The sequence below is a fragment of the Natrix helvetica genome (genome assembly GCF_964273705.1).
Source record: "Natrix helvetica genome assembly, chromosome: 1".
NCBI lineage: Eukaryota > Metazoa > Chordata > Lepidosauria > Squamata > Natricidae > Natrix > Natrix helvetica.
The window spans coordinates 220,230,370-220,256,259 of record NC_138548.1 but is presented as its reverse complement, the minus strand read 5'-3'; the positions used below and the strand labels follow the sequence as shown (position 1 = coordinate 220,256,259).

The 25,890-nt window shown below is 43.2% G+C and overlaps 1 protein-coding gene across 3 annotated transcripts in view; it reads left to right on the top strand.

Annotated features, from left to right (window-relative positions):
* LOC309382893 (electroneutral sodium bicarbonate exchanger 1-like) overlaps positions 1-25,890 on the top strand; it is a 126,610-nt gene that overhangs the window by 22,664 nt on the left and 78,056 nt on the right. For 2 of the 3 annotated variants that reach the window (XM_081934851.1, XM_081934853.1), the window contains exon 2: positions 15,533-15,614. In XM_081934851.1, the coding sequence (XP_081790977.1) occupies positions 15,533-15,614 (82 nt within the window). Of the gene's footprint in view, positions 1-2,354; positions 2,615-15,532; positions 15,615-25,890 lie in introns of those variants that run through there. The other variant, XM_081934852.1, reaches the window with a different exon arrangement.

The window sequence follows — 25,890 nt, the reverse complement described above, 5'->3', positions numbered from 1 at the left end:
TTTTGCAGTATCCTTCCCCTGGAGTGGGGTGGGAATGGGTATTCTGCAATATCCTTCCCCTGGATTGGGGTGGGAATGGGGATTTTGCAGTATCCTTTCCCTGGAGTGGGGTGGGAATGGAGATTTTGCAGTATCCTTCCCCTGGAGTGGGGTGGGAATGGGTATTCTGCAATATCCTTCCCCTGGAGTGGGGTGGGAATGGGGATTTTGCAGTATCCTTCCCCTGCTATGCCCACCAAGCCATGGCCACCAAGCCATGCCACGCCCACCAAGCAATGCCCAAAGAACCAGTAGTAAAAATTTTTGAATCCCACCATTGAGCTGGTCATTTGCATTCTTTTAGCAAGCCATTAAGGCCACCTGGAGTTGAGTACAATTCTTAGAGTGTAACGGTGGTGGTTATGGCTCCTTATTAATGCTAGAAGTATCTGTACCACAGAGAAAAAATGCAGCTTTTTTACCAAGTAGAAAATGCGAGGAGCCCCATTGTATTTTATACCAGTCTTCCCTTTCAAGAAAATAATGGGCAGTGTTTTTCTCTCTCTAGGAATGGATGTAGTGGGGTGGGATGGAAGGATAGGTGTCTTGACCAATCCATTTGGAACGTTTGTGTTGCTGTGTTCCATGCTGTCATAGTAATGATAGTCATGTGGCCTTAGGAAAGGGAGAAAATCCAGTCAAAGCAGTATCTTTATTATACAACTGTTTCCCCTCCCCCATCTAGCAATCTATAATTCAAATTGTCTAAAAGACATCCTGAAGAAATAAGTAAGTTCTGAAACTGGCTTCTGTTAGGGTCAAAATGCATGTAGCTGGTTGGGTGTGTGGAATGGACCCCACGTATTTGCGTCTTGCATGAAGAGAGATCATATAGCCTAGAGTCTAAATTTGGAGTCTAAATCATATTAGAAGAAAATTAATTCCTTTCTTTGTGGTTTCACACCCCGTGCTGAAGACAAAGGATGACATCATACAAGAATTTAATGTCACAGGTAAAGCAACTCATAGATAATGGATTAATCATCTTTGGAGGCCATCTATGTTAACATTGGATATTTATTTTGATTAATGCTTTCCAGGTTACGTAAACTATTGAGTTCCAGGCAGAATCCAATTAATCCTTTGGCCTACGGAGAGGCTTCCGTCAGAGAACAGAGGGAAGAATAATTAGCAGTTCAGTGCTTTAATCAAATACCTTTTTTTCCAAGGTCCTTATAAGTATTCTTGCTGTTAATTTGGTCAGTGGCAAAATTTATTAATCTCTTTTTACGAGTAGGTTTGTTCTCAGTCATAACATGAAGTTAATCTAAACTGCACTGAAATTGACCAATTTCCAACATATACCTGTTTGGTATAAAAGAGATGTGACACAACCAGTACCATCCCTCTTTAACTCAGATTCATCATTAACTCATGTTTGTCTGTATATGACACTTTCTGCCTTCTCTAAGCTTTTTGTGTACATGGAATAAAAGTGCCAGAGAAAATGCTAAATGCTAACACTAAAAAAATCACTATAGGTAGTTGAGTTGCAACCATAATGGAGGCTGCCCATTACTGTTGCAGGTTGTAACAGTTAATAAGCAAGGTGATGTGATCACCTGTTTAATGAGCCCCCCCCTACTCTCCCAAATGTGGTTGTTAAGCAACGTCACAGGTCATTAAGCACAGCAAGGGATGCCTTGCAATGGGAGGCCTAGCACAGGCAGAGGCTTGCCTGCTGGAGGCCTCTGCCACCTATTGAGGCACCCTGTGCCATGCTTCCTGCCCCTCAGGCTTTGGGGCTGCTTTCCCCACTCATCAGCCCCCCCACCCCTTCCCTACTGCCATCACCAATTGCTCACTTACCTTCTCTACATCTCTGGAGCTCCCACATCCACCCACACTCTCCTTCCCATGCTATATTATACTATTTCTACTACGAGTATACTATTACTACTGTTACTGTGCTACAGTATCAACACTAATGTGTATTTTACAGTATTTTACTATAATACTAAATTGTACTATTACTAATACTAGCTAAATACTAACTAAACTAAATTTTTAATTTTTAAAATACTAACAGTATTTTAACTCTTTCAGCCCCTGATCTGTTTCCTCCCTGCCCCTTTGGGGTCGCTTCTATTGTTATTTTCTTCTTTATTAATGAGCAGCAGATAAAACACTGGCATTTTGTCAGCATTGGGCTTGGCTTTCACTCTCTGGGGATGGGGGGGAGGGGGAAGGGAATCCTTTTTACTTGGCTGCTTTGCTGCTGCTATTGTACTTCAAAAACACCCGTTTCCTCATCTCTCCTCCCTTCTTTCCCACCTGCTTCAAGGCTAAGCTTTTCATAAACAATTCTGCTGATGTTGGGTGAGGTGGGGTGGGAAGGCTCAAACAAGAGGGGAGATAAGTTAGCACAGGTGCCTGTAATTATCTCACCAGCCTGCTCCTCCACAGCCATTTCCCGTTAACTCTACTGGAAAGACTTATGCCTCGAAGGATAAAACAAGTTTGTGGAGATACCGCTTGTCCGTCCCCCTCTGCACGGCAAGATATATCCTTCAACTTCTGCTCTTCAGTTCTTGGGGCTGGAAATTGTAGCCCTTGCTCCCAGTAGTCCCAGATGGTGAGGAAGGCTGGAAGTTGTTGCTCACTTGGAAGTCATAGAGGTTGGATACTACGGGAACTTTAGGGATCTAGTTGTTGTGTTGAGTCCTATTTTTAGACCAGTTGGTGATACATAACCTAATATATGTATGGCATTTCTCCTTGCTTTTTGGGTTGCTTGTAAATCTTGCCAGAGGCAACCTACAGAAAAGCTGTTGCTAAGACAGAATAAATAGTATTTGGAAATGCTTTAGAAGTAATTAGGAAATGGAAAGTCAACAGTGATTGCAGTAATAAACTGGCTGCTAAGTTACACAGCCAGTAAGTTCAATTCTGTAGCAACACGCTTGATTTGACGTAAGACCTTTCAGGATTAAAAAAAAAAGTGTTTTTCTTCAAAGCCTCTGTGGGAATGGTAAATCTTTGGTCATGTAGCATTAAGAAATACAAAATTACCTGTGATATTTTCAGGACAATTCTGTACCTGTATCTTCAGGGTAATTCATTTTTATTTTATTTTATTATTAAAATTTTTAATAAGTTTTACAATTATTATCCCCCTTACCCTTCCCTCTTCCCCCACCCCTACCCCTCTTCCCTCCCTCCCTCCCCCCAACCTCCCAGAGCAAAGTACACGGTATAAACATTTAACAACCATACGCTAACATAAGCTAGCTAATTTTAACATGTTACTATTCTTGTGCTTTAACTCCCCCTTTATTAAACTAGCTTTAAATAAATTGTAGCATTCCTTATGCCTTCATTCATAAGCTAACTGAATTTTTTTAGTCCGGTATTTGTTTTGAATATAGTCAATCCATCTTCTCCAGTCCAGCTTGTACTTCTCATCTGAGTGGTCCTTCAGATACGCTGAGATTTTGGCCATCTCTGCTAAGTTTACTACTTTTAACGTCCATTCTTGGATAGTGGGCAACTCTTCCTTCTTCCAATATTGCGCCACCAACAATCTTGCTGCCGTCGTTAGGTTCAAAATCAAATTAGTCTCTATAACAGTACAATCTGAAACTATACCTAACAGAAACAACTGGGGCGTGAACTTTATCCTCTTTTTCAAAATATTTTGAATAACCCACCATATTTTTATCCAAAATGCTTTAGCTTTTTTACAAGTCCACCAAATATGGTAATATGTGGCACTAACACAGTCGCATCTCCAACATTTAGATTGTATATTCGGATACATACAGGCTAGCCTTTTTGGATCTAAATGCCATCTGTACAACATCTTGTAAAAATTCTCTCTCAAGTTCTGAGCTTGTGTAAATTTTACATTTCTTACCCAAATCTCTTCCCATGTTTCCATCATTATTGGTTCTTCAAAATTTTGTGCCCATTTTATCATACAATCTTTAACTAATTCTGTTTTTGAGTCTATTTCTATCAATACATTATACAACCTTTTTATGTGCATTTGACCCTGGTCCCTAATTTGTTTTATCAAATTATCCTCATTTTGGATGATACCAGATTTCTGGTCTTTTTTCCATCTAGCCTGTAACTGACCGTACTGAAACCAGGTTTGAATTACCCTTTCCTCTCTTAGTACATTCAAAGATTTTAACTGTGGTACACCTCTATCCATATTAAGAAGTTCTGCATATGTAGTTACATCTTGTTTTTGTTCTATACTTATGTTCTCCATAGCGTGTCTGGGCACCCCCCACATAGGTATCTTGTCATTTAACCTATATTGATATTTTTTCCAGACACGCAATAAAGCATTCCTTAAAATATGACTTTTAAGAATCTTGTCCACCTTCTTGTCATATATTAGATAAGCATGCCAATCATATACCAGATCATAACCCTCAATATTCAATATTCTATCCTCTGTTAGGTTAATCAAATCGCTAATTGTTGTTAAAACTGCTGCTTCATAGTATAATTTTAAGTTGGGCTTTTTAAAACCTCCTCTTTCGCGTATATCTTGCATTATTTTAAGTTTTATTCTCGGTTTCTTCCCTGCCCAAAGTTGTTGATACCTTTCTGCCATTCTTCCAAATTTGTGTCTTTTTTAAGTATTGGTATCATTTGAAAGAGGAATAGAAACTTGGGCAAAACATTCATTTTAACTGCTGCTATCCTTCCCAACAAAGACAATTGTAATTTTTTCCCATTTATTCATTTCTATCTGTATTTTATGCCATAATGGTTCATAATTGTACTTATATAATTTTCCATTTGAAGTTGTAATATAAATTCCTAGATATTTAACCTTTTTTACTATCTCACCTCCTGTTACTCTCTCTAATTCTTCTTTTTGGTTCATAGTCATATTTTTAACTATCATCTTTGTCTTCCCTAGATTTACTTTGAACCCAGATACTTGACCATATTGATTAATTATATTAATTAAACCTGTAACTGATTCCCCCGGCTGGGTTAAAGTTACAACCAGGTCATCCGCAAATGCTCTTATTCTGTATTCGTAATGCCTAATCTTAATTCCTTGTAATTCGTCAGACCCACGTATTCTGTTCAATAACAATTCCAGGGTTAAAATAAACAATAATGGAGACAAGGGACACCCCTGTCTTGTTCCTTTTTCAATTTTAAAAGATTCTGTAAAGCCTCCATTAACTATAATTTGTGCTGTTTGTTTCTGGTATATTGCTTTGATAGATTGCATGAAATGCTCTCCGAACTGCATCTTTTGTAATATTTTTATTAAAAATTGCCAATTGACTTGATCGAATGCTTTCTCCGCATGTAAGAATAAAAGCACTGCCGGGACTTGGTTATACTTTCCCAAATATTCCATTATATTGATGATTTGTCTTACATTACTTTTCGTTTGCCTCCCCTGTATAAAACCAGACTGGTCATTATGAATCGTTCGTTGTGCAATTGGCATTAACCTGTTTACCAATATTTTAGCAAAAAATTTATAATCTGTATTAAATAATGAAATAAGCCTGTTGTTTTTTGGCTGGGTAGATCCTGATCTTCTTTTGGAATCAAAGAAATAAAAGCTGTTTTCCACGATGGTGGGACCCTGCCTTCCATTTAGATTTTATTAAATAGTTCCCTAAGAGGTTCCATCATTTTTAGCTGTAACTTTTTATAATAAACTGCTGTCACATCTGTGCCAGGAGCTTTGCTGATTTTTAACTGCTTAATTGCCAGGAAGATTTCCTCTGTAGTTACAAGTTGATTCAATCTTCTCCATTGCTCATCTGTAAGTATAGGAATTTTCTCTTTCTCCAAATATCTGTCTATGTCTGAACCTTGTATTTTGTCATCAGCATACAATCTGGTGTAAAATTCTCTTTTTAATCATATCCTGTTGAAAAACTTATTTCCCTTTGTATTCTACTTTCTTTATAGTACGAGATCTTTGTTTTTTCCTTAACATATATGCTAACCATCTACCTGGTTTATTGGCATTGCAAAAAGTGTTATGTTTAGCATATAGAAGATTAGTGGCTATCTGGTCCGTCATTAACATATTAAACTGCCCTCACAATAAAGTAATTACCTCTTTTGTCTTCTTATCATCTGGTTTAGACATTAACTCCTGCTCTTTTTTTTAATCTCTTCCTCTAGTTCCCTTTGTTTCTCCCTTTGTCTGCACCTATAAATATTATTCAAATTTATTAGAACACCTCTCATGTATGCTTTACTTGCGCCCCAAACCATTTCCATAGATATCCCCTTATGCATATTAAAAGCAAAATATTCTTTCAATAGTTTTTTACATTCCGTAACATTTTTCTCATATCTAAATAGCTTTTCATTTAATCTCCAAGACCTCCTAGATCGGTTTCCATATTCAAATTCCATCCAAACCAGGTTGTGATCTGTTAAAGTTCTCGGGCATATCTTAGTCTTCTTCACCTTGGAAAAAAAGTCATTTGTAATTAGTATAAAATCAATTCTGGAAAAGGATTGATGCCTATCAGAAAAGAAAGTGAAATCCCGTTCTTTAACATTCTGTTCTCTCCAGATATCTCTCAGTTCAAAGTCGTCCATCATATCAAAAAAGGATTTAGGTAATCTTGTTCGTGTTTGGGTATTTTGCAAAAGCTTCTTCTTGTCTTGAGCGGGATCCAGTACTCCATTCCAGACGCCCAGTAAAACGCAGGATCTATAACCCCATTGTGTTAATTTAGTGTGAAGCAACTTATAAAATTTTTCTTATTGTTGATTGGGAGCATATACTCCTATTAAGAGTATTTTCTTTCCTTCTATTAATAGTTCAATTGCAATATATCTACCTTGAGGATCTGCTTCAATTAATTCAGCCTTTAAGTCTTTTCTTAAATATATGACTATACCGTTTTTCTTCTCTGGAGCAGATGCTACGAAATGCGATCCCAGTCTTGCGTTCATCAAGTGTTTCTGATCCTGTGTTCTAATGTGTGTTTCTTGTAAGCAAATTACATCATTTTTGAATTGTTTCAAATAGTGAATTTTTTTTTTCCTTTTTTGTGGTGAGTTTAAGCCATTGATGTTCCAAGTTAGAAATTTAATTGTCATCTTCAGCACGCTGAAGCTTTTTAAGAGCTGCCTGGAAATCTTGCTGGGATTTCAACATTGGTCTAGCTCCTCCCACTGCTTCTGTGCTCGTATTTATATTTTCTTGGACTATCATCTGGGCTTGTTGAGACTTTAATTCTTGTTCTTTACGTTTAGTAGCCGCACGGGTTTGTCTCTGTTCCATAATTTCTTCTGTTTCCTGCAATAAACTCACAACCCCAGTTTGTGCCTGATATCTTGCTGTCTGGGGTCCTCTGTCTCTTTTCTTTCTTTGGGACCTGGAGATGTGGGGCATCCTGCCTTTAATACTATGCTATAAAAATCTTTTGCCTTCCAGACAGAGTTGAGACGATGTCTTTCTCCCAGGTAGTTCACCACCAATCCGGCTGGGGTCTCCCATCTGTATTGAATCTGGCGCTTTCTAAGTTCATCCACTAGAAATGCATAGTCCTTTCTAGATCTCAACATTATGGGGGGGATTTCCTTCAGTACTATCACATCTTGACCTGCCACTTGCAGTTTGTTTTTATAGGTTGCTTGCAATATTTCATTCCTAATTTTCCTGGTGACAAAATAGATTACAATATCTCTTGGCAGTTGTCTTTGATAATTCATTTTTCAAAGAGTAAATTTTATTAAGCACAGTCAGAATGATTCTTGATTCCATGACCGAGCTACAATGATTTTTTGCTTGCTCTGTAACATAGGAATGGAACCGTAAACTGCCATGCTTTTGCCTGCATAGCCTAGGGAAGCCATTTTCAAATATTTTCTGCAAGTAAAATAAAACATCCAAAGACTGAGCACCATTAATGAGAGAGTCCTTAGTCAATTGTTTGCTAGATTTCTTAAACCAGCAGTCCCCAACCCCTGGGCTGTGAGCTGGTACTGGTCTGTGGCCTGTTAGGAACTGGGCTGGGCAAGCGAGTGAAGCTTCATCTGTGCATATGCAGGATCTAAGTAGCACGCAAAACCATTCCCCTCCAGATCTGTGAAAATTGTCTTCCATGAAGCTGGCACCTGGTGGCAGAAAAGGTTGGGGATCCACTGTCTTAACACACTTTATGGACCAGAGCTTTTTAAAACATACAATTGTCCTTCATAGTATGAAATTATATGGGCATGGAATAGTGATTATGGTGCTGGACTGACTCTGGTTCAAGCCCTCCCCTTAGCAGGGATGTGCGGTCAGGGGAGGCAGGGGAGGCAGAGCCTCACCGCTCTCATCATGAAAAGAAAAAAAAAGAGAAAAGGGAAAAGGCATACGTGGTCCAATTCCCTGCCTTCCTGAGTCAACATGAAGGGGACCGCGGAGCACACTCGGCCGGCTCATGCTCCGCCAGCTTGTGCTCTACAGTCCCCTTCATGTTGACTCAGGAAGGCAGGGAATGGGACCACATGTGCAGGAGGAGCGTGCTCTGCAGTCCTGCGGCTCGCGCTCCGCGGTCCCCTTCATGTTGACTCAGGAAGGCGGGGAATGGGACCATGTGTGCAGGAGGCTGAGGCAGCCTCAGCCTCCTGCACACGTGGTCCCATTCCCCACCTTCCTGATGACGTCACCAGCCTCACCAGCCATAAACCTCACCGCACGTCACTGCCCCTTAGCCATGGAAATTGACTGGGTGAGCTTGGTCCAGTTACATTTAGTCCAATCTACTTGTGGGGGCGTTGTTACATTGAAAAATGGGAGGAAGGTGGTGCTCTGTATTGTTTGCTCTCCTGAACCAAAGGCAACATCAAAATCTGAAGTTTTTTTCAGGAGGAAATCAGATTTCCTGTGGCCTGCAGCTCTTGCTGAATAATACTGTAGCTCCAGCAACCTCAGTCATTATGGCCAAAAGTGATGGATGTTGGGAACAGCTGTCCTTGAATTCCCCATACTGCTTCCAAACTTACTTCCAGACTGGATGTTTCTATGACAGAATGTAGAGCACGCTGAGAAAACAATAGAAGATAAATAATATATTCTGTGTCTGTATTGTTCAGCAAAAAACTAATTATTTCCCACTTCAGTAGGATTTATAAATAGACTTTGGAGTCCTGCTTGGGGGAAATGTTTCCTTAGAGTACCACAAGGAGCAGGTTTCCATCCTCTCTCTCTCTCTCTCTAGTGAACCTTTGTCTGTATTTTTGCAGTAGAATAGAATATTTGTGTAGTCCTGGTCCTGGGTGCTGTACCACAGAAGCCCATTCTTTATAAGAGATATGCTCAGTTTAATATGCTCAGCTGTGGCTTATAAATGTGTACATTCTGTAATTTTAGTAAGACTACTGAAACTTTCTGTTCAAGTTCTTGGAACATGGAGAAGGAATTCACCTTAATTCTGCTAATGTTTGAATGTTGTGGTGTGTATACTTGCAAAATTAGCTGCTCAAAGTTGCCTTCATCCGCAAGATGGATGGCAAATAAATGTGAACACCATCAAACATCAACATCTGCCTGTCCCTGGGAAGGACGATAGGATGGCAAAGTGGCCACATCCAGTCTGAGCATCTATGTAACAAATAATAATAATAATAAAGAACTCCTAGTCCACACTAAGAATTATTTGACTTAATTCCTGGTCAGAAGCTGTTGTGTTTGGAATATTAAAGGTTGATTTGGCACCCAACAAAATTGCACTAAATGATTTATCACTAGAGGGGTTTCTGGTGTTGATAATTCAGGCTGATACCTGCATGCATTGTCCAGTGTTGAATGGCAGATGTGATCCCAATGACATTTCTAATCCTATTTCTTGTCAACATGTGTTAAAAGTTTGGATTTGACGGGTCTCTTACAGCTTCTTGATTTCCAGAATAAGGTTCCTTGATCTTGGTTGCTCATAGATTTGGTTGTAATAAGCAATCTAAACCTGGTACCTGTAAATGTCACATTAACAGTTATTTAAACAACTATTTAAGTGTCACTCATGATTTTGAGAGATTTTTAATCCAAGAGACTTTGGTGGAAATAAATAAGGAAGTAGCCTCATTAAAACAAACACATTTATTCTTGGAGGAAAAAAACCCTGGATTTACCACTTCATTCTTTGCATTGTCTGTTTTGTTTCTGAATTACATATTTGTTAGATTTATAATCTGTCTTTCCTTTGATAACGTAAAGTGACGTATCTGGGATCTCTCTTTATTTTATTGCAACATCATGGTTGAGAATGGATTCAAACCTAATCTCTCTAATTGTAATTTAGCTTTCTCTCCAATGATGCATCAGTTTTCTTTCCTCCATGCTGACTTGCTGACTTCTGCTTGCTTTTGCAATACCATTTTTCTTCTTACTTCACTAGTTTCTTTTTAACCTTTTTGTATATGTTTACAGTTGGTTCTCATTTATTCACTGATTTTTGTATTTGCAAATTGCTTACTTGTTAAAATTTATTTATAACTCCTAAATCGATACTCGTCATGATCCTTTCAATCATTCCCAGACATGCACAGAGTGGCCAAACAATGGATTAATCTGACAGACAGATTCCCAATTTAGGTTGAAGAGTGCTCTCAGAGAAGAGGGAGTTGATCTGTTTTCCAAAGCACCTAAGGCAGGACAAGGAGTAATGGGTTGAACAGTATTAAAGAGAGATTTAAGCTATTAACAGTTAACAACCAGTGGAATGGCTTTCCTCTAGAAACCGTGTGTGTTTCAGCATTGCAGGTTTTCAAGAAGAGAATTTGTAGAAGACCTCCAAGGTCCCTCCTAACTCTGTTACTCTACATTCAAAATTCTGTAAGGCAATGCTCTGCCTTCTTATTTCAGCTTTCACTCTGTAAACAACTATCTATTTCCCCTAGGAGCAATGGTTTAGTATTCACTAATTCAGTGTTTGCATCAAATTAATAGAACATAATGATCACAAATGAGAATCAACTGTGTACGTGTGCACTATTTGCATCTGCCAAAAATATATTTAAAAGTGAATCCAGTTATTGTTAGTATATCTTTGAAAAGATAAAGAAGGGATAGCTCCATAATATTTTTTTATTGGTCTCACAGGGAACCTTTAGTGTGGAAGCATCATAAGTATTGTATCGATATTTTGGTGTCTTGGTGACTACCTGGACAAGCCCCTGCAGTTTTCTAGGCAACATATTCAGAACAATTTCCCCTTCAGATTATTCTTGGACCAAACTATCTTCCATGCAGTGGATGGCTTTAGAGATCTCTCCTCTCCTCTCCTCTCCTCTCACAGCTCCAGGAACAAAATTCTTCTTTATAAATTAATAATCATGGCCATCTGAGTAAGAATTTATTAAAAATCAAAGTACTACTTACAAATGAAAATTATAAAATAAAATACAACTTTCATTAATATGAGATAAGCAGAAAGAGTAACAATTTAAAAATTGTAAGTTGCCAGTGGCATTAAAAATATTTCCAAACTAACATGTGTTTTAGAAACTGACTTAATGCCTATGGGTAAATAAAAATAAATAAAATATCTAGAAGGAAAATAGTATCAGATAAAATAGTATCAGCTAATTATGCATGTGTAAAGCTACCACAGAGAAGGCCCTGTCTACCTATTATTGCTACTTGTCTGAGTTGAGGGAAAAGGACAGGGGTGGGTTCCTGCCAGTTCTAACCTCTTCTATAGAAGAGGTTCCACAAATCTACAGTGCCGTTTAGAACCGGTTCCAGCTCCCTCCCCCCTCCCGTCTGCACATCATCAAGATGAAGAGAGAGAGGAGGAATTCTGGGAGTTGAAGTCCACAAGTCTTAAAGCTGCCAAGTTTGACCACCCCTGGGTTTTTTTCCCCAAAGGGTTAGGGGTGCCAGGGTCTTGTAACTTGACACTTTAAGACTTGCACACTTCAATGCCAGAGTTCCTGAGCCAACATTTTGATTGCTAAGCAAGAGCATTGTTAAGTGAATTTCACCACATTTTATAAGTTGGCCATGCCCACCCAGTCACATGGCTGGCAAGCCACTCCCACAAAGCAGGCCACATCTACAGAAGAGGTTCTAAAAATTTTTGAAACCCACCACTGGAAAATGACCACCAGAATTGAGAAAACTAGCAGGTAACATGAAGGCAAGGCAGGAGTTTCATTGATTAATTGGATGATGGAGAAAATGGAAAATATTAGAGTTATGAACTATGAGTGTAATTGAAATAAGGGCAAAACAGCAGTGCAACCTCATAGCTATGCTGGTGTCTAAGAAGGATGATTGTCAAAAGAAATTAATGGATGCTGTAGATTCATTTACTTTTAAAGATTTCCTTCCGTTCTGTTCTCCTTTTTGAGTTAAGCCTTTATGTTGCTTTTTGTTGAGTTGGGAGGAGGCAACAAAAACACATCTGGAATATGACAGTATTTCAGATTCAGACAGGATATTTGAAGTCGTGGTTAAAACAAATCATGGTGCTTTTTGTCTAAACCAGTGGTGGGATTCATTTTTTTTTACTACTGGTTCCATGGGCGTGGCTTGGTGGGCATGGCGTGGCTTGGTAGCTGTGGCTTGGTGGACGTGACAGGGGAAGGATACTGGAAAACCTCCATTCCCACCCCACTCCTGGGGAAGGTTACTGCAAAATCCCCATTCCCCCTCCACTAACCTGCTTTCCAGCTCCGTTCTCCTGTGCAGGGCAACAAAAGAAGACCAGCCGATCAGCTGGGACTCGGGAGGCAGTGAATAGATTAGGGGTGGGGCCAGTCAGCGTTGGTATTTGCCTGTTCTCCAAATTACTCAAAAATTCAGCTAATGGTACTCCAGAACTGGTCAGAACTGGCTGAATACCATCTCTGGCCTAAACATAAAGCAGCACTTGCTGCTTAAAAGATGGTTTGCAGGATCATTTAAACCCAATCAGATTAAGCAAACCCCAAATCCTGGTTTTGCGTTATGCACAGATCATCTCCAATATTGATGGAGGAACTACAAGTAATTGTAGAGGAACTTAAAAAAAAAACCTATGCATTTAAACTTGGCTAATGACCATTCAATTGCTGATATGAGGCAAATTTAAGAACCCAACTGGAGTTCTATTTATGGAATAATCTGGTTAGAGACAGAATTGCATTTTGTTTTTATATTGGAATTTGGCTTCATCTTGTAATGGCCCATTGATGAGAAAATGTTTTGGTTTTCTTTGGGGAATATCTGCTTTCAGCAGAGCTATATGAGATGGACATGCATAATTTATGTTTCTAGGTTGAGGAGAGAAATAAAAAGAAAAGGTCGCTTTTATTGAGTGGTCTTTCTTTCTCTTTGAAGGACTATTAAAGTTTTAATAAATACAATGAGGCATAAGCGGCAATGGGTTAGTACTTTAAACCAAGAGGATCATTTATGCGTTGTCATTTCCCATTTATTTGCCAGGAAAAAAAGATTCTTCATTGCTAAGCTAAGCCTCATGGATTTCTTTTTTTAAGTTTGACAATGAGAATTCCTGCATGTTTTTCGGAATCTCGGCCTTTATGGTGTTTTAGTCAGTTGTGTCTTGATGAAATAGCAGAAACAGCATTCAAACAAGTGACTTACAGGTTCTCAGGATCTGATAGAAAACAGTGCAAATATCACTTTAGACTTTTCCCTCTAAGAGGCCACCATCTAAGTGCATTCCTGAGCAAGGTTATGTAAGGTTACCTACGGCTCTCCCACATTTTCTTGGCTGCTTTTATAGATAAGCAGAAAAGACTACCTAAGTCGTATTTGATTATCTCCCTCGGCTTTCCCAGGTGGCTTATCACCTCCTCATTTCTGATTTTGTCAACCCAGCTTATACATAGCAGCCATCTGTAAATCTACATTTCAAATGCTTCTAGTCTCTTCAAGTGGCTTTCTGTCAGAGACCAACTCTCTACTCCGTAGAGCAGGATAGAAAAGATGTAACACCCGAGAAGCCTGATTTTCAATCTTAGGTTTATGTTGTGACTGCAGAAGACCATTTTTTTATTTTGAAGAATGCTGTTCAAGCTTTCTTTCTCCTACGGGAACATTTTCCTTTGAGAAAGTAAACTAACACCTAATCTCAGTTTCTGTTGCCAGTTACTAGCACAAAGCATTTGTCTACTTTTCCAAGTAGATAGATGAGCAGCAACAAAAAGTCATAGAATACAGTATAGAACAAAGAATGATTGGACTAGAAGACCTCAGAGGTCTTCTAGTCCAACCCCCTGCCCAAGGCAATAGACCTTGTACCATCTTGGACAAATGGCTGCCCAACCTCTTCTTCAAAACCTCCAGTGATAGAGTATCCAGAACTTCTGAATGGTATGTTCCACTGACTAATTATTCTCAGTGTCAGGAGATTTCTTTTTAGGTTGGATTTCTCTTTAATGATCTTCCATCCATTACTCCTAGTCCTCCCCGCAGGTACTTTGGGGAATAGGTAGACCTCTCTTATCTGTGGCAGTTCCTTAAGTACTAGAAGACTGCTATCATATCGTCCCTAGCCCTTATCTTCATTAAGCTAGACTTACCTAGTTCCTTCAATTGATCATTGTACAGTTTAGCCTCCAAACCCCTTATCTTTTTTGCCGCTCTTCTCTGCACTCTTTGTAGGATCTCAATATCTTTTTTTGTTTTTGCTAACTCAGAACTGGACACATCCCAGTCATTCATGCAGGTTGTCACAAACAATTGCTAGTAACATTAGAAGCTCAAACGTGCCCAAAGGCGTAGTAACTACCAGGGCGGATTTGATTTAAATCAAGTCGATTTAAATCACGATTTAAATCATGATTTAAAACACTTTTAAAAAGGCTTGTTTTAAATCAACTCGATTTAAATCATTATTTTTAAAGAGCAACTGTCATCTCTGTCCCACAGTGGCTTCTCCTCTGACCTGCTGTTGACTCACCGACAGTCTCAATATTGCAGAATATACAGCCTCATGCTACATAACTTAAGCTCCACTTCATGCTGAATAAACTAAATTATTAATGTATCTTAAATAGAAAACAATCTTTAGATAGATTTTTACTTCAAAAGCATTTTATTAAAATAAATTTAAAATCTGATTTAAATTACAAAATCCGATTTAAACTAAAAAAAAGTTTTTTAAAAAATCATTGATTTTTATCCACCCTGGTAATAAAATGTTGCTTCTACTCCATTCTGAAAATGAAAATGATTCTCCTATGCTACTAATTGAACTTTCAACAATATAAAACAAAGAAAAATTTGTAAAAGAAGTAAGGCTGTATCTTGCACAATTCATGTTATCATAAAGAATTGTCAAAATATGCTGTCAGTCTGTCTGTTGTACAAGATTCTGAAGTCTATCCATGCCAGAGAGACCAAGTCCATTATATTGGGAGGTACAATACCACAAAGGAGTATTCAACCACAGACAAAGCTCAAGCAGTCTCTCTCCCTCTCCCTCCCTCTCTCTCCCCCACTACTCTCTCTTCCTCTCCCCCCCCTCTCTCTGTGTTTGGAGGGGAATCCATAGTGATACATTTATGCGATATTCCTTGTGTATCTTTCCAACAGAGGCCTGAGGATGAGGCGATTGTTGATTTGGGAGGCACCAGCAACGTTGTTAACATTCATTATGAACCAGAGGAGCTGGAAGGTAAGACAATTATTTTCTAGTGTTTTTATTTTTTCCTCCATTTTTCTGTTTCAGACCCCAGTTGGAATCTCTGCTCCCCCTCCGACCTGCACAAAAAGACCCCGAAGGGGGAAACTCTGCAGCAACACAACCGTTCATTGCACGTATCCGGGACTGTCGTTTGAGGACCCCTGATTTAGTGCAATATAAAAAATGCAAATTTTTCTGCAGACCACCAAAATTTCCTCGCAGACCACCAGTTGGTGACCACTGTACTAGACAATTCAGATCAGGGGTTTTTCATCTCTAGTTCAGAATGGGGTTCCACTCTCCCAGATGTAACGGTTTGGGAGACTTCCAGGACCCTCTTAAAGAGCAAATTGCATCTGTAGCCACCAAGGCCTTTGTACAGATTCTTAATTGCACCTGTATGTGGAACGGGAGGGCCCTTCTCATGATCACTTGTTTACCTCAGGTATAGAATACTGTTCTTTGCTTTATATCGTTTGCTATTGAAGTTTATTCAGAAGCTACAACTGGTAATATCAGCAATTTCTAGTATGATCCTGTACTGGGGTTAATATGCAGTTTATTCAAAATGATATTTGGGGAAAACTTCATTTTAAGTATATAGCAGTTGCTATACTATTAATAGCATACAGCAGCAGAAGTATGTTTTCTACTGATTTAGGAAAAATGGACGGAGAACATGCAGTAGAAGAGTCACTGAAACAAATCAGACTTAAACTGAGTCATACTATTGCAAGGGTCAGCAACCTGTGTCTCTGGAGCCGCATGTGGCTCTTTCATCCCTCTGCTGCGGCTCCCTGTTGCCAATCAGCACCACAATTGATAGGGCTTTCAGTTAGGACAGGTAGAGGAAAAAGGACGCTGCACTAGGAGGAGACTCTATGTTGGGGGAACTGGACTTCCGGTTGGCTCCGGAATTGAACGAGGGGCTTCCGGTTAAGACCTTTGTGGCTCTTTGAATGTTTAAGGTTGCTGACCCCTGTTCTATTGAATCAAATAGATAACAATCTATACAACAGAAGAGAATCTTCTGACTCTATACATATTTATGAAGGTCCATGAAGTGGACTGAATGCCACTAAAAGCATACAAAGAAAGGGGGGAGGGGATAGAGATACATTCATTTTAAAGATGTTCTCTAACACACACGTCGTTTCTTTAGTCTGTAGCTATAACTTTTGAATTCCGCAGATGAGATTCTTGCATACCAGGAGTGATTTGATCAGAAGGCTGGTTATATTCACTCCTATGGGGGTTGATTCTGATTGGGGAAAAACACCCCTATTTAGTAAAACATTCTTGTTACGGGATTCAGAGTGGTAGAATAGTGAACTTATGCTTCTGTACCTTGCTTAAGAACATGCTTGTCAGTGTTTTAATTTAAATTTGTAACTTACACTTAAGATACCGGTTTTCTTTATGGATTTAGAAATGACTTATGTATGCTGCCCGCTTCAAGTCTTTATCACATCCCCAAAAGCAAGCAGGTTGTCAATTCCAATAAATAATTCCTTTTATGCCAAAAGAAGCGCCACTCTTGAGAGTCAGTACAAAGGGGGACTAAATAATTATTTCTGCAGCTTATACTTTATTCTCTTTATACTTGTTCCGGATCCTGCCTGGCACAATGTGTTTAAATTAGTAATAAAGAGTGGAGCCACAAAATGTCACAAAACCTTTCCTCTCTTGTGAATTCAGGCATGTGTTTTCATTGCTAGGGTTCAGGCAGTGGAATAATAGAGGAAGAAAGAGAGCTCATATCCATGAACTTAGCTCATCCCTAAAAATGTACAGCATGAATTTTGTGAAATAGGTTTTACAAAGTCAAAAGAGTATTGCTTTGCAGTAGATTTGCATATGCTTTGCTTTTTTATATTTGCTAGAAAGTTAAATTCTGGAATCCGGATAGATGAAGTATGGAATTGTAGCTGAACAAATTACCATCTTGGTAGAACGAAAGAAAGCAAAAATGGGCAATCTATATATTGGCTCGGAGCCCTCTTGTTCCAGGATACATAAAAGGAAGCTCCACTATAGGTAGTCCTTGACTGAACCCAAATTTCTGTTGCTAAGCAAGACAGTTGTTAAGTGAGTTCTGCCCCATTTTATGACCTTTCTTGCTATAGTCATTACTGATTTACTGATTTATTTGATTTATATAGTGGCCCATTGCAAGCAAGTGACTCTGAGTGGTAAAGAATCAATTAAAACCACATTACAATCACTATACCACTTAGAGAGGGCTGTAAAGCACCGTGAAGCGGCACACAAGTCTAAGTGGTATTGCTATACAAAGAAGGAAATTACATATATATAATTGTGAAAAATAACAATAGTTGAAAATGATAATTCATACATGTTAACATAAACAGGAAATGGAGCCCTTCACATTTTTTTTTGCTAGCTACCTCAAACTGCAAAAGCAAGGGAATTGTCAAAATACCCAAGAGGTTATTATGTGTTAAACAGTTAAAACAACTGTGTTTAACTTGGTGACTTATAATGCAGGTGAAAATAGATTTCTAAAAAGGGGTTGTTTTCCTGTACACCGCTTGGAGAGTCCAAGCAATGGGTTAATTCAGTCTGCTTGCCCTTAGGACTGAGGAACTATTTTTCCTTAAGCCACACCTCCTCCTGGTGTGCTCAATCCCCCAGAATTCTTCCTCAGTCAGCCCGTTTGGACGTAATTAGTTAGAGCTCTGAGCTAAATTAATCCTTTTTTTGGCTTGGACTCTCTATTGCGTTTAAATTCTATTTCCTAACATTTCCCCAACCTTGTGAGACGTTTCTCTCTTCAATTCTGCGACTCTCTCCAGTTTGAAATTGCATTTGAAGGCCAGGAGGTAAGCTGGAAGGTGGTGGGGGGTGCCCCTCAGCCGAGCCTCATGGGACGGCTTCGGAGGCCTGCCGCTTGTCGTTAAAACGGCGCGGCTGCAGCGGCGAGGTCCCTACGTTCCCAGGCCCCCCGTTTGTTGTTTTAGACGAAGTATTTTTCGTTCCCGGCCTGCTAGAAGACCTCGACCGCAGGGAGGAGTGGGCGATCGTCGCCATTCGAGGCGCGTTCGCTCCTCGCTCTCCCTTAGCCCCACGCTGTTGCGGCGGCCATTTTAGGCGCGAAAATAGCGCGCCCAGCCATGGCCGCCATTTTGCATCAGCCTCGTTATCAGGAGGCCGCTGGAGGTGGCAGGGCCTAGCAAGGGTTTCTCGGGCTAGGATCGCCACCTTCGTTTTTTGTCTATTTTTGCGAGCGGCGCTGGTTCCTGTGCCATTCCAACGGTCATCATACCGGCTCAGGGAGGAGGCCTTAAGTAAGCGCAGGCCAAGTTTTGATAGTCATTCTCCTCCCTGCTTCTCCTGCAGAGCCTTGCACTTCGGTGCAGGCTCCAATCCTACCCCTGGGCCTCCGACTGGTATTAAGCATGGGATGATGTCTTACGTATTGATTTAATTACTGTGCATATGGCAATTTTAACGAATCCTTTCGTTTTGTTTCCCATTGCAGCAATCCAGTCTATCTCTATCCTTCTGCCTTATCATAGCCTTGCTCCATCTTGTGTGGTCATTGACTATGGATCTGCCCAGTCCCCCCGATTCCCAAGATACTAGGCCGAGCCTCTCGCGGGCCCCTAGCAAGGGTTCCTCCTCATCGGGGAGTGGGGGAGCGGGCAAGAGTGGTGGGGGTAGCTCTGGGAAACAGCGTTCCAGGCTCCCTTCTGTGGCTGAGGCCAAGGATGCTGAAAGGCGCCAGCGGGCCCTTGACAAGCAATTGAGAAGGCCAGACGCCAGGCAGACAGGGAACAGTCCCTCTCAGGAATCCCTCCCTCCCGGGAAGAGCTCCAGATGGTCCTCGCCGAGGAGGTGGAGTCCCAGGACCTATCCCCAAATAGGTCATTTGCAGAGCCGGCCTCCCCGGCGCCCTCTTGGGCCTGTGAGCAGGCCCCTCCCCCTGGGGATGCTAGCATAGTCGATATGCAGGGTGAGGCTTCACCCCCCCTAGAGGAGGGGTTGGATCCTGATTCTGACTCTGAGGAGTTATCGCCCCGCATGCAGGAACTGATGGCCCGTGCCATTGCCAAGGGCATCACGGAGGCCATGAAATTTAAGAGTCCCCTGCAGTGGCCCCTAAGGGCCCCAAAACCGATCAGGCAGCTCCCCCTCCAAGCAAGCGTGCTCGCCATCCTTCCCTGGAATCCTCGGTGGTCAGCGAGGCCTCTACCATTGAGGACCCTGACCCGGAGGTGCTAGGTCTCTCGGACGACGAGGACCTTCCCCCTGAAGCGCCCGCCTTTGCGGGTCTGTTCAAGCCCAGCCTTTTCAAATCTGTCCTGCACAAGGTCAAGGCTGCCACCAGGGTGGGGATCAAGCCCAAACCGACCGCGCCGGCGGCGGATGCCACTCCGGCTAATCCCAATGAGATCATGTTTGATGCCCCAGCGCCCCAGCTAGAGCTGGTTCCGGTCCCGGGGCTGTTTCTCGACCTAATCCAGCGCCAGTGGGATCAGCCAGCCACGCAGTCCTCTCCCAGTGGGGTAGATAGGAAGCTTTATACTATGGAGCCAGTGCTGGAGGACCTTCTGGCCCTGCCCACGGTCGACCCGCCCATCGCTGCGCTCACCTCCAACTCCTCCCTACCGGCCGACCTCCTGGAAGGCCTTAAGGCGGAGGACAAGAAGGCGGAAAAGGCGTGCCACAAAACCCACCTGGCGGCTGCCTGGGCCATCAGGGCCTCTTCAGCCGCCTCCTTTTTTAATAGGGCCTCTGTGATTTGGCTGCGCGAGCTCCTAACCAAGCTCCCGGCGGGAAAAGTCCGTCTCCACCAGGACGTGTCAAAAATAATCGCGGCCTCCCAGTATGCCGCTGATGCATCCCTTAATGCCACTAAATTTGCCTCCAGGGCGCTCGGCTCTAATATAACTTCTCGTCGGCTGATCTGGCTCCGGCATTGGCAAGCGGACCAGAAAAGCAAGTGGAAACTGGCTTCCGCCCCCTTTAAGGGGTCCAAATTATTTGGCGAGTCCCTGGATCCTCTCCTCATCGAGTCCAAGGACAAGAGGAAGATCCTACCTTCTCTAAACAAAAAGCAGGAACGTAAGGCCGCTCCCTATTCTAGGAGGCAGTCCTTTCGTGCCTCCGAGCCTTTTACCTCTGCCTCTTCCTTCTCTCCCTCCAATAGGTCGTTCGGCCAGCAGGGCGACAGATCCCAGGACAGGGCGTCCTTTCGGACAGAGGCAGGCAGCAGTTCGGCTTCCGCAAGTATAATCGCGGTGGGGCCTCCAGTAGGCCGTTCCGTAAGTCTAAGTGACTGTCCGGGCCTGGCGCCCATCGGGGGTCTCCTCCAGTTGTTTGCCTCCCATTGGGCCCAGAACACCGAGGATGCTTGGGTTCTGCAGACAGTCAGGGAAGGTCTATATCTGGAGTTCCTGTCCCTCCCCCCCCGGACCTTCATCCGGTGCCCTGTCCCATCCTGCCCCCAAAAAGAGGGAGCGTATGGACCAGGAAGTCAATCATCTCCTAGACATCGGGGCCGTGGAACCAGTTCCCCAGGGCAAAGAGGGGAGGGGGTTTTACTCCATCCTCTTCCTGGTGCCAAAGAACTCGGGGGGGTGGAGAGCCATCTTGGACCTCGGAATCCTCAACAGGCATATCGCCTACCGGAGGTTCGAGATGCACTCTCTGCAGACCATTCTGGCGGGGATTCGACAGGGAGATCTACTCACATCTATAGATCTCAAAGAGGCATGCCTCCACATCCCCATCCGTCCTCAGCACAGGAAGTTCCTGCGCTTCTATTATGCGGGTCGCCACTTCCAGTACAAAGCTGTTCCATTCGGCCTCTCGTCCGCTCCTCGGACGTTTACCAAAGTGCTGGCGATAGTGGGGCCCAGCTAAGACGCAGGCCCATAAGGCTCCAGTGCTACCTGGACGACATTCTTATCCAATCGTCGTCCAGGCAGCAGGCCCTACGGGATCTCCAAACCACTATGAGATCCCTCAGAAATCTCGGCTTCACTCTAAACATAGAGAAGAGCCATCTCACTCCAACAAACAGACTTGTACACCTGGGGGCGGTGATAGATATCAACTCGTGCAGGGTTTGCCTCTCCCGAGACAGGTTGGCCGGTCTAAGGTCCATGACCACAAGGTGTTGAGCTTGAGACAGGCTCCAGTGGTCCTTCTATTGCAGCTGCTGGAAAAGATGATCTCCTGCTTTTCCATAGTGCCGTGGGCCCGCCTGCATTCCAGGGCTCTTCAGTGGCTGCTGCTGCCGCACCAGAGGGCATCCAGGAGCAACTCTACCAGGCCGATTCGAGTTACGCCGGACGTAAAGAGGTCCCTCCGCTGGTGGGTGTCTCCGGCCATCCTCGAGGGCCACCTATTCAAGGAGCCCGAGAGGTTGATCTTCACCACAGACGCCAGCCTCTCCGGCTGGGGAGCCCACATGGGGTCCCTGATTGTTCAGGGCAAGTGGTCCCAAGCGGAAACCAGCTACAGCATCAACCTGCTGGAACTGAGAGCTGCTCGCCTGGCCCTGCGCCATTTCAGCCGGTCCATCCATCGTCAACATGTGCTTCTGATGACGGACAATGTGGCCACCAAGGCCCACATGAACCGCCAGGGCGGCACCAGATCCAGAGCACTGATGAGAGAGGCGGAGTCCCTGGGACGCTGGGCGGAGCGCCATCTGGAGTACATTCGCTCCGACCATATCTCCGGAGTGGACAACACACAGGTCGATTGGCTGAGCAGGACGACCATAGATCCTGCGGAGTGGAAACTGGACCCTCGCCTGTTCCACCAGATGTCCGACAGATTCGGGACTCCGGCCGTAGACCTGTTTGCGTCCAGGGACAACAAGCAACTCGACCGCTTCTACTCCCGGTTCTTCACCCCGGGGGCGGAGGGGACAGACGCACTGCGTTGCAAGTGGCCCCGCGAGCTACTGTATGCCTTCCCTCCCCTGCCTCTCCTTCCTCAATTCATCTCCAAGGTCATCGCAGAGGGAGCAGAGGTCCTTCTCGTGGCCCCGCATTGGCCCCGCAGGTCGTGGTTCGCCGACCTTGTCCACCTGTCGGTGTCTCCTCCGTGGCGCATTCCTCCGGACCAGATCTCCCTCAACCAGGGGGCCGTGATTCACCCAGAGCCCCAGTGGCCCCAGTTGGCCGTCTGGCACTTGAGGGGGACCGACTGAAAGGCCAAGGCCTGTCGGAGGAGGTAGTGAGCACCATTCAGGCGGTGAGACGCCCTTCAACCACTGGGATTTACGATGCGTCCTGGGCCGCCTTCGCCAAGTGGTGTGAGGAGCTGCTCATCGAGCCGACGACCGCGCCTGTTCCCAGAGTGCTTGACTTCCTTCAAGCGGGACTCAACAAGGGCCTGGCCCCGAACACCCTTCGACGCCAAGTGGCGGCTTTGTCTACTATCTGGTCGGGCGACCACCTTTTTGCCTCTCAGCAAAATTCCGAAGGTGCGTCTTTCCCTCAAGGGCGCCTCTAACCTTCGCCCTCCCACCGTTCATCGCTACCCTACTTGGCAGCTGTCCATGGTCCTGCGGGCCCTATCTGGCCCTCCATTCGAGCCTCTACGCACTACTTCTCTTCGATTCCTGACGCTGAAGACGGCCTTCTTGATTGCCATCACGTCAGCTCGCCGGATTTCGGAGCTGGCGGTTCTTTCTGTTCGCCGGGATCTGTGCGTCATCCACCCTGACAGGGTCATTTTGAGGCTGGACCCGACCTTTACCCCCAAAGTAACCTCATGGTTCCATAGAGCGCAAGACATTGTGTTGCAAAATTTTTGTCCTCATCCGTCGCATCCCAGAGAGCGATCCTGGCACAATCTTGATGTCAGGAGGGCCCTGAAGGTCTACATCGCTCGTACTGCGGAATTCGGGAAGTCAGAGGCTCTTTTCCTCTCCTTCCAGCCCGGTTCCCTAGGGAAGAAGGTCACTTCCTCCACAATTGGCAGGTGGCTTCGCGCTTGCATTGCGACTGCCTATGAAAGTCAATCCAAGGCCGTTCCGCGCGGCATCACTGCACACTCCACACGAAGTGCTGCTACCTCAGCGGCCTGGGCCACCCAGGCCTCGATCCTGGACATCTGCAGGGCCGCTACGTGGTCCTCTCCTTCTCCATTTGTGCGACACTATAAATTGGACATTTTTGCCTCGGCTGAGGCGTCCTTCGGCAGGCGTGTGCTCCAGGCGGTTGTGTCAGAGACCGAATCCCGGGAGCCTTCTTCTGCCCGCCCAGATGGACAATAACTTTGGTATGTCCCATTGCTTGGACTCTCCAAGCGGTGTACAGGAAAATGACCATTGGCTTACCTGAAGGGTCCTTTTCTGTACACCGCGGGAGAGTCCAACCCACCCTGGCTCTCAAGGCCGGGATTCGGGTTCCTCGTGTCAACAGTACATCATCTTGGACGCTTCGCTCCGTCCGCACGAACTGACTCCTTCTAAGAATTCTGGGGGATTGAGCACACCAGGAGGAGGTGTGGCTTAAGGAAAAATAGTTCCTCAGTCCTAAGGGCAAGCAGACTGAATTAACCCATTGCTTGGACTCTCCCGCGGTGTACAGAAAAGGACCCTTCAGGTAAGCCAATGGTCATTCAAAAAATTGTGGTCTCCTTTCCTGTTTATAAATGGTGATATTAATCTATGCAGATAAGTGATTTTTAAAAAATCAGTATGCACCAATCATAGCTTTCATTCAGAGTTGGGTTGGCCAGCCCGGATTGGGCGAACCGGTAGGGTCAGCGGTGGGAGGCTCCACCCATTCGCACAGAAGCATTGCGCGAACACGAGCACAAGCAAACCAATAGTAAAACAAATAGCAACCCACCACTGCCTTCATTGTCTTTTCTTCCAGTCCAATTTTCTTGAGTGTATAGGCCTTTTTACAAGAAATTTTCTTTCTCCTTGTGTGGTGGGCAGGCAATCACAAAAGAGACTCCTATTCTCTAATTTCCTATATTAGTATGATTCCCCCTGAGCCTGCAACATGTTTACACCATTAACATCAGAGAATTCTCACCAGGAGCAAATGTGAAACTCTTGGTAGCATAATCATCCTAGCTAAACTCATGCCTGAGCAGAGACTCTTAAGAGACAGAGAGGGGATGCTTACAATTTTTCTGTCAACGGAGAATGTCAAATGGTATGAACAAAATATATAGAAAGGCAAGTCTGAAAGATGCAGCAATCAGATTATGTCCTGAAATGAGCAGTTCATCTCATAGTCGTCTAAAAATGGATGTGCTATATGGGAACTATAATTCATAGTAATTATTAAAGTACTACCCACATGGTAATGCTGGATTTACCTCTTTTAGTGCTAATTTTGATTATAAGGCTTTGGCTGCTATTTCAAATTCAGAAACCAACAAGCTTGCTGTACTGACTTAGTTTGTACATCACACAATATAAATCATTCAACATTTAAAGATTTAGCAGATGAGAGACAAATCAGAAGGCAGACAGACAAAAAATCATAGGAAATTCAATTGAACACTAATGGGGGCCAATCACTGGGCTTACTTTGAAGTTGTGATGGAGGCCAGAAATATTCTCTTCCACCATTTATCCTCTCACTGTCAATTATTGGAAGTCTTTCCAGGTAATTGTGGCGCTATGCAGTCTAGTTAGATCATACAGAATCTTTGGTAGCTTTCTGTGTGATTTATTGGCAAGACACTTTGAAGACAAAATAGGTCAAATATAGCAAAATCAGCTACAGTTTCAGCATTAATTCATAGCTCTGCATGAATTAATACTTGATCATATTAGTCTATGTAATTTCTATCGTTCTATGCCATTTCCATAGAAATTAAATTAGTAGCTTGGAGCACTTCTAACCCATCTTTGACATGAGGGGCCCAAGTGGTGGTAATGTGTTTTTTTTAAATGAAATACCTTCCATTACCTCAGGCTTTACTGGGATAGAGATAGCTGCATTACAAAAATCCATCCTTTCAAAATGTCTTGTTTAGATTACTGTAATGAACTATATACTTGGGGCTGCCCTTGATGATGATTCAGAAATATCAATTGTACTACAAAATATTGCAGCAAGATTTGAACTGTGAAACAGGTTCAACTCAGAAGTTCTTTATTCTTTTTATTGGCTTGCAGATCAATTTGAGTACCAATTATAGGTTCTGGTTTTAATCTATATAGCCCTTCATCATTTGGGAATGCAGTATCTTCTTTTTACACTTCTTTTTATATGTTCCTTCTCTTCCCCTAAGGACATCTATGGAAAGCCTGTAC